The following is a 9,290-nucleotide window of genomic DNA, read 5'->3' as shown; positions in this document are numbered from 1 at the left end:
TGTTTTTTAAAATCTCCGTAATACCGAATGGGGAGACATTAAGCTTCATTTTCCTGAATTGGGGTTTGGTTTCAGACTCCGAGGAGAATCAAATAGCCTCTGAACCAATTTGGACCAAACTAGGCTCTTTTACAAAGCACCAAATTGGGGTACAAATCTGGTCATGTGGTTGGTGCCGCTAGATCTTGTATGGTTCAAGGAATTATTTAGTAACAGAATTCAGATTGTTGAAACAGCATAGAGCAAAACCCCATTTATTGGGTTTTGTGAACAGAAACATTTCCTGGCTGCCAAGCCTGAATTTGCTTCAATCTCTCATGTACCTGAGGAAGGGGAAACACCATAAAGACTTTATGGGGAGCATAGGTGTCAACGCCCTGGGTGCCTGATCACCCACAAAATTCCCCATAAAGGAGCCGGGCACCCATAAATTCCGGTGCCAGGTCCATGCACACTGCATTCACCCACAGCCCTGGGCACTCGTGGCGTGGGGCCAAGTTGGTTCTCCTGTAGGGTTGCCAGACTCAATAGAGGACAGGACTTCTGTGCCTTTAATTGCCCTGCTCTCTTTTGAGTCTGGAAACCTTAAAGAGAAACCAGCAGACCCTTTGTTTAATTTCCAAGCAAAGGGTCTGCTGGTTTCTCTTTAAGGTTTCCTTTGCTCTTGCATGATTAGAAGAAAAGAGGGAAGTCTCTAAGCTCCATTAGCTTTATAGTTGGGGCCCAAATATGCTGTTACTGTGATACTTATAATCATAGAAAGGGGTGAATGGGATACTGGTATGCTAAATTATGGCAGACTGCCTAAATGAATATATTTCCTTATTAAAAAGAAAGAAACACACAAGCAGTTTCATTGCGGATTGTGACAACTTTACTATATTTGCATTTTTTTTGCCCACCTCCCAAAAAAGCTATTTTGAGCTATTTTGGGGGGAAATCTGCAAACGGAAATATGGCAACCCTACTGTATGCACCAACAAGTCAAGTAGCAACAAGAAGGTTCAGGAAGCAGATAAAAGGATTTGGACTTTGAAATATACTCGGAGTCAAGAGTGAATTTCATGCTCTTTATTCAGCTCATAGTCATCAAGGAGGAGAAGAGAAGACGAATGGCTCTTTTCCCAAAACCATCTGCTTATATACATTATTTACACAATGGGCCTTGCGTGATTGGCTACTTCAGGGCTACACCTGTGGGCCAATTATATTGTGGATTGACTTTTGCCTGCAGCCTGATTGGCTGCTCCTCCAGGCCAATCAGGTAGCAGATTCACTTCTGCCAGCCGCCTGATTGGCTGCTCCAGCAGGCCAATCAGGTTGCGGATTCACTTCCACCTGGAGTTGGATTGGGTAGCTCCCGCTGATTCTGAATCCTATTGTTCTAGGATTCAGCTCAGTACATAACACCCCTCCCCTCTAAGTTCCAGTCCTGCCCGGGAAGTTGCATTCGTAGTCCCCAAGGTCTGCTGGCCGCCTCCGTGTGCGTTGTGGCCTGGGGTGTTCCTTGGTCAGGGGTTCTGGTTCTGGCTCGTGTTCCGAGGCTGCTGGCTGTGCCGGGGCTGTCTGGTCTGGCGCCACTGAACCACTAGGTTGTAGCTCTGGTTCCGGTGTCCTTCCAGCCTCGGGGCGCCCCTCTGTGCCTACTGCTTCTGCTTCCTCTGCCCACCCCTCTCGCTCTACAGGCCTCACTGCCCTGCTGTCCCCTTGGGACCCCTCTGTCCCGCTCTCCTCCCGGGTTCCTCCTGGGAATCGTCGCCGTATCTGGTCGCAGTGGCGGCGCCAACATTGCCCCCCTTCCGTTAGTACCTCGTACGACACGGGACCGGTCACCTTGGTGACTGTGGCGGGTACCCATGCTGGGCCTGCCCCAAAATTCTTTGCATACACTGGGTCCTGGGCCACAAATGTCCGGGGGTTCCTGCCTTTCCCCACCACTACCTCATCCTGAGCTCTGTCGGGGTGAAGTCGGTCCAGTCTAGTTGCAAGGCGCCGGCCCATTAGTAATTCAGCTGGGCTCCGGCCCGTCGTTGTGCTTGGGGTGCTGTGCTGTGCTAGAAGAAATGCGGCAAGGCGGTATTCCCAGTCCCCTTGTGTCATGCGGCGGAGGCTGTCCTTGGTGGTCCGCACCATGCGCTCCGCTTGGCCATTGGTGGCAGGGTGGAATGGTGCTGAGCGGATGTGGCGGATGGCGTTCTGCGCTGTGAAGGTCTGGAACTCCTCTGACGTGAATGCGGTTCCATTGTCCGAGACGAGGGTGTCAGGGAGCCCGTGGGTCGCAAACAGCTTACGTAGTACCCGGATGGCTGCCGCCGTAGAAGTGGATGGTACCAGTGCGACCTCCAGCCATTTGGTGTAGGAATCCACCACTATGAAGAATGTTTTTCCCTGGAAGGGGCCAGCGAAGTCCACGTGCAAGCGTGACCATGGATGTCGGGCGGACTCCCAGGGCTGGACTGGGGCCCTTGGGGGATCCGGGCGGGATTCTTGGCAGGTCTGGCAGTGTTGGACCCAGGCCTCTATCTCTCTGTCAATCCCCGGCCACCACACATAACTCCTGGCAAGGGCCTTCATCCTCACTACCCCTGGGTGTGTCTCGTGTAGGGCTGTGAGGACCCTTTTGCGGAGGGGCTGGGGAACAACAACCCTGCTTCCCCATAACAGGCACCCCTTGTGGGCCGACAGTTCATGTTTGCGGTTTGTGTAGCCAGCGAATTCTGGCCCGGGGCTGCTGCTGGGCCATCCTCGCCACACCCAGTCCAGGACCCGGGAGATGACCCTATCTTTTGTGGAATGGTGCGCAACTTCTTGTGCCTGAATGGGTCGGTCGGGAAGCAGCTCCAGGGTCATAACCTCTTGCGCAGGCGCTGGGTCGGGGCCTGTTTCTGGTAGTGGTAGCCTGCTGAGGGCGTCTGCGTGGCCCATCGCCTTCCCAGGGCGGTGGATTAGTGCATACTGGTAGCCGGCAAGGAAAATTGACCACCTGAGGACACGTGGAGACAACACTTGGGGGGTCTGCTTCTCAGGGGCAAACAGGCCCAGCAACGGCTTGTGGTCAGTCACTATGGTAAAGGGCCGCCCGTACAAGAAATCATGGAATTTTTTTACGCCCTTCACGATTGCCAGACCCTCCTTGTCAATCTGTGAGTAGTTTCGTTCGGCTGCAGCAAGCGTCTGGGAGAAGTATGCCACCGGCACCTCTCTTCCATCCGGGAGTTGGTGTCCCAGGACAGCGCCGATGCCATAGGGAGAGGCGTCGCATGCCAGCACCACTGGCAGCCTCTCGTCGAAGTGTGCTAAGACCGAGTTCGAGACGAGCAAGTCCTTGACTGCCTGGAATGCGGCCCTTTGTCGCTGGCCCCACACCCAAGGGGCCCTTTTATCTAGGAGTCTGTGTAGGGGCTCCGCTACCGCTGCCTTATGGGGAAGGAAGGCATGGTAAAAGTTCAATAGTCCCAAGAATGACTGAAGTTCGGGCTTGCTCTTGGGCGCTGGGGCCTCACAAATGGCCCGTACCTTGTCACCGGTTGGATGGACCCCTTCTGCGTCCACCTTAAATCCCAGAAAGTCCACCTGCGGCACTCCCAGTAAACACTTTTCCCGCTTCACCTTGAGGCCCGCCGTCTGGAAACGGTGCAGGACGGAGCGGAGGCGGTCCTCAAATTCCTCTGGTGTGGGCCCGGCGATCAGTACATCATCGAAGAAGGGGGTGACACCAGGAATCCCTTTAAGGAGAGAGTCCATTAGATTCTGGAATATGCCTGGTGCCACGCTAACGCCAAATTGCAGCCGCTTTACTCTGAATGCCCCTCTGTGCGTCACAATCGTCTGAGCCTCTGCTGTGGCTTCGTCCACAGGCAACTGTTGATACGCTTGGGCCAAGTCCAGTTTGCCAAAGATTTTTGACCCAGCCAGGGTGGCGAGGACATGGCTGACCACTGGCACTGGGTATGCATGGGCCGTGAGAGCCTTGTTTATGGTGCATTTGTAGTCTGCACAGATGCGGACCGAACCGTTAGGCTTGACGGGTGTGACAATTGGAGTTTCCCAGGGGGCGTTGGGCACCGGCTCCAGCACTCCTTGCTCCACGAGCCGGTCCAATTCCTCGTCTATGCGGGGTTTCAGGGCAAACGGGACCCGGCGGGCCTTGTGCCTGATGGGTCGTACAGCGGGGTCTAGCTGTAGGGCAATGGGGGGTCCAGTATATCGTCCCAATGCCCCATCGAAAACCCCTGGAAACTCTTTGCATATGGCGTCCACGTCCACTTGTAAGCTAGTGCGGTTCACCCCGGTAACGGCTAGCCCCAGAGGTCTAAACCATGCCAGTCCCAGTAAGCTAACGTAGGGGCCCTTAACTACCAGCAAGTCCAATTGTTGCTTTCGCCCTCGATATTGCACCCTGAAGGTCCCCACCCCCATAGTAGGGACCTTACGTTTCTGGAAGTCCCGGAGGGTGAATGGGGCCGGCCTTAGTTTGGGACCCCCATTAGGGCACAGTTCCCTTAATGTTCGGGCCGAGATTATGGATAGAGTTGAACCCGTGTCCAGCTCCATGCGGCATGGGGCTCCCTCTATCTGTACCTCTATATAAATTTTCTCTGTGCTGGGATGGGGCAACTGGAATACCTGGTAGTCCGTGATCTCTGTCGAGTTGCCTTGGTGCATGGTGCCATGTGACCTGGGGCTCCTGGGTCGGTCATCTGATGCTTGTCGACGGGTGAGTCGAGCCCGACACACCCGGGCGATGTGTCCCAATTTTCTGCACTGCCTGCACTCTGCGTTGCGGAAACGACAGGTCCTCCTCTCGTGGTTCTCCCCGCAGCTTGCACAGTTCCCTCCTTCTCGTCGAGGCTGCTGTGGTGTGTGTGCTGCTTGAGTGCGCCGCTGTACTCGGTGTACTTCCTCCCTGTCAGATTCGGATTCGTCGGTGAGGTCTTCGTGGTAGACCCTCGGTTGGGATGGCGGGGCCGGTCGTGCCTCTTGCGTTGACCTCTCGGCGGCTTCGGTTGCCAGGGCTTCCTCCAGAGCAATCTGGAACGTGAGGTCTTTTTTGGCGTAGAGGCGTCGTTGCAACATCTCGTCCCTCAGGCCACCGACGAGGCGGTCACGAAGCATGTTCTCCAATTCTGAGAAGTTGCATAACCGGGCGGCTTGGCGGAGGGAGGTCACAAACCCAGTTATGGTTTCCCCCGGGGCTTGCCGTTTTGCGTAGAAGGCATTTCGGCAAGCTACCACCGAGGGCTGTGGTGAGAAGTGCTCCTTCAGCCGTTCCATTATTGTTTTGTAAGAGACGGTAGCGACATCTCTAGGTGCAAGGAGAGCCCGGGCGATTTCAAACGTCTCCTCTCCACAGACGCTGAAGAATGTCGCCCTCTTCATGGCATCGTTGGTGACTTCTTTCGCTTGCAGGAGGAAGTTGAAACGGGCGGCGTACCCTTCCCAGTCTCCTGATGCTGGTTTGAATGGCAAGAAGCTGCTGTCGGTTGCCATTCTGGGTTCCTTGGGTCCTGGAGCTGAAGCCTGGATGCACGGTGCGATGCAGCGGTGCAGCAGGTGGCGGTGCTGCGGTGCAGTGCGTGGTGGCGGTCAGCTCAGCAGGATCCCACCTTCGTCGCCAGTGAAATATACTCGGAGTCAAGAGTGAATTTCATGCTCTTTATTCAGCTCATAGTCATCAAGGAGGAGAAGAGAAGACGAATGGCTCTTTTCCCAAAACCATCTGCTTATATACATTATTTACACAATGGGCCTTGCGTGATTGGCTACTTCAGGGCTACACCTGTGGGCCAATTATATTGTGGATTGACTTTTGCCTGCAGCCTGATTGGCTGCTCCTCCAGGCCAATCAGGTAGCAGATTCACTTCTGCCAGCCGCCTGATTGGCTGCTCCAGCAGGCCAATCAGGTTGCGGATTCACTTCCACCTGGCGTTGGATTGGGTAGCTCCCGCTGATTCTGAATCCTATTGTTCTAGGATTCAGCTCAGTACATAACAGACTTCATTACGGCAAAATTTTGACAGAACTCAATGTTGTAATATCCCCATCTCTGTTATACTTCTCTGGAAGACTGAAAAAAGAAGATATACAGTACAATACATCAACAAGGCCACAATTCTGTACGTGACTATGCTTTCGTTTTTGAAGTTCTGAAAATTTTAATAAAGAATAAATACAAAAAAGAAAAAGATGGGTGAGATGTGTTTCAATACAGACATTTTATGGGTATTTTTTATATTCTTGAGAGTTGCCATTATGGATATCATAAAAAAGAAGATTTTATAGATACGTACTGGAGCTGTACAACCTCACTGTTGCCTTGGCTACACTATAGATATAACATCTTCTTGCTGAACCTTGATTTGGTACAGCATTTCTTGAAGTCAATTTGATTTCCCCAATTTTGCTGTTAGTACGCCTCTTAAATTTGATATTATGTCCGCTAAACGCAATCATAAGCACACTTTGCAATTTGGTTCATTGATGTGAGACTTTATCTAAATAAATGTATTTGTGATTGGTATATCCCTTAGCTGGCTACTGTTAAATCCAGTTAATTCAATTAACTGGCCAGGTTTCTCACACTATCCCAGAGGTGGTTTTCACCTGAGGCAACATGTGAATTAGAATTAATGTCATCTTGCTCTGTTATTCAAATACCAAGGCTGGCCTTGCTAAAAAGGTTTTGATGGAACTGAAGGCTAATGACTGCTGTTCTGTCAGAGCCTAGGAGGCGGAAAACAGACCTGTGAGGCGGTACTCCTTTTTGACATATGTCACATAGAGAAAAGCTTAAACTCTAATCAAGTGAAAGCTCACTAGCAGGCTAGTTTGTTGTTTGGGGCAACAATGTATACCTCCCAGTTCAATTTTTCTGAGAATGTCATTCTCTAGTTCTCACACTTTCATTTCACAGCAACCTGGAAACTCTTTCTCTCTGTAGCCTGGAAGCAAAGATTTCCGACAACATAAATCAGTCACTTCGGGTGGTAAATTGTGGAAGAGGCATTATTTTTGCTACCCGCAACCTCTTTTGGAATCTGCTACTTAACACCAGGGACCCAGGTGGCGCTGTGGGCTAAACCACTGAGCCTAGGGCTTGCTGATCAGAAGGTCGACGGTTTGAATCCCTGTGATGGGGTGAGCTCCCGTTGCTCGGTCCCAGCTCCTGCCAACCTAGCAGTTCGAAAGCACATCAAAATGCAAGTAGATAAATAGGAACCGCTACAGCGGGAAGGTAAACGGCGTTTCCGTGTGCTGCTCTGGTTTGCCAGAAGTGGCTTTGTCATGCTGGCCACATGACCTGGAAACTATACGCCGGCTCCCTCGGCCAATAATGCGAGATGAGCGCGCAACCCCAGAGTCGGTCACGACTGGACCTAATGGTCAGGGGTCCCTTTACCTTTACCTTTACCTTACTTAACAAATATGAATGGGGCATTTGCACCAGTGCCGTCTCAAGGCAGTTGGGCGCCCTGGCGTGTGGCGCGGAGATCGCTCTGCTGTCCCCGCCCTGGTGGGCGGGCGCAGCGCGCAGCATGGCTTTTGCACGGCTTTGCCGCGCAGCGCCCTCCTGCTGGCCCTCCTGTGCCCCACACCACCGAGGCTACCCCTAGAGTCGGGCCTGATTTGCACTGACATGTGTTTCATTCTGACTCTCTTGCTTCAGGTGTAAAAATGTTTAAGGCCTGTATTGCCCCATCTTATTCCTTGCTGTGGTCAAGTTCATTTGAAATAAGAGCACCTCATCTTCTGGAAACTTGGCATCTTTGGGTAATTTGATATGATTGCAGTTTGATTGCTTTGTGATATTTATTTCTTCAGATAATTCCTGATCCAGCCTTCATAATTTGGATTACAGGGTGCAATATAGTAATTTTTAAAAATACAGTTTATAAAGCAACACAATAGTCTTCACATAAGCAATCAAACAAAATAAAATTACACAACTTTATAGGCTTTATAGGTCAAAACCAGCACTTTGATATGGGTCTGGAAACTAATTGGCAGCTTGTGTAGTTGGGCCAGGATTGGTGTTACATGCTCAAACTGCCTTTCTCTGGTGAGCAATCTGGCTACTGGAGTCTAAACCTGGTCATTTTTGTCCTACATAGAAGTTGGTTCTGCATAAAAAAGAAAGAGTGTCACATAAAAAAACACCCAACACAATCTGAACAATGAGATAACCTACCTGATCTAATGACTGGTGTATTGATTTTTTCCATCTTGCCTGCCTCTGACTTACCATCTGTTTTCAACAGTGTCAAATATTTCCTTATAATAGACTCTTAGATCAGGGTGGGGAACCTCAGTCTGGAGGGTAAATGTGGCTCTCCAGGTCTCTCTTTGTAGCCTTTGGGGGTCTCCCCAGCCTGACCTCCAAGGCTTCACCCTTCATTGGCTCTGCTATGCATCCTTCCTTGAGTGGTTTAGCCTGGCTGGAATGCTCTTGAACTTTGGCCATGCCTGGATGGAGGAGGTAGACATATGCATGCGGGTATGGGTATTCAAACACCTCTGGATTTTGTGGCCATACCCGGTGCCTCCTTTGTTACGGTGCAAAGCAGCACATGACAGCAGGGATTTAAAAGGCTGTTTCGAAAAATAAGCAACATTTCAGATCTAGTTCAAACTGACATTGGTGCTGTCCTTTCACTGCATGCCATGTTCTCCAGAATCCACCATGGCAGCAGACTCTAATTAATTTATGGCTCTCAAGGCACCCTTCTCTGAGACCATTTACCAAAATAGCTTCTAATGTTTCCTAAGTTTCCTCCACACTGATGTTAAGCTAATTGCTCTGTGATGGCTCAGTGATCCCAGGCACGGTTGTGTTTACTGCTTTACCATTCTGAGGAAGCCCACCTCGTTTGGGATCCTGTAAAAAATAATGCTTGCTTCCTCTATTTCATACTTTTCTTGTCGAACCATCACAGGATGAGGAAAACAACCATTTGTCTTATTTTGCAGCCCTATGGTGAGAGGTTTGTGGCCCCTTTTGCTGGAAATTGGCAACACAGCCTAATTGGTAGTCAAGATGTGGCATTTTTAAGACATAAGAACAAAAGATTAACCTGCTGGATCAGGTCAGTGGCCCATATAGCACAGCAGCACAGTGGCCAACCAGATACTTGTGGAAAGCCTGCAAGCAGAACATGAGTGCAATAGCACTCTAACCACCTGCGATTCGCAGCAGTTGCTATTGTTGCATGCCACCCCAATCTGCAAGCGGTGTTCCACATGCTAACCCAGGGTTCAGTTTCCTTGGAATGAGTCAACAACAGAGACTGTG

General features: G+C 50.8%; 1 protein-coding gene across 1 annotated transcript; it reads right to left on the bottom strand.

Moving 5' to 3' along the window:
• Window positions 1–3,043: 3,043 nt before the first annotated feature.
• On the bottom strand, window positions 3,044–5,274 carry LOC148685127 (uncharacterized). Its single transcript, XM_088674580.1, has 2 exons — window positions 4,627–5,274; window positions 3,044–3,725 (listed from the first exon to the last, which is right to left on the bottom strand). Exons 1-2 carry the CDS (start codon window positions 5,272–5,274, stop codon window positions 3,687–3,689), a joined length of 687 nt encoding a protein of 228 aa, XP_088530706.1. The 3' UTR covers window positions 3,044–3,686.
• Window positions 5,275–9,290: the final 4,016 nt, after the last annotated feature.

The sequence above is a fragment of the Zootoca vivipara genome, chromosome 7, assembly GCF_965207765.1.
Source record: "Zootoca vivipara chromosome 7, rZooViv2.hap1.1, whole genome shotgun sequence".
NCBI classification, from domain to species: Eukaryota; Metazoa; Chordata; class Lepidosauria; order Squamata; family Lacertidae; genus Zootoca; species Zootoca vivipara.
Note: the sequence above shows the minus strand (reverse complement) of the source record. Positions and strands in the feature narration are given on the sequence as shown.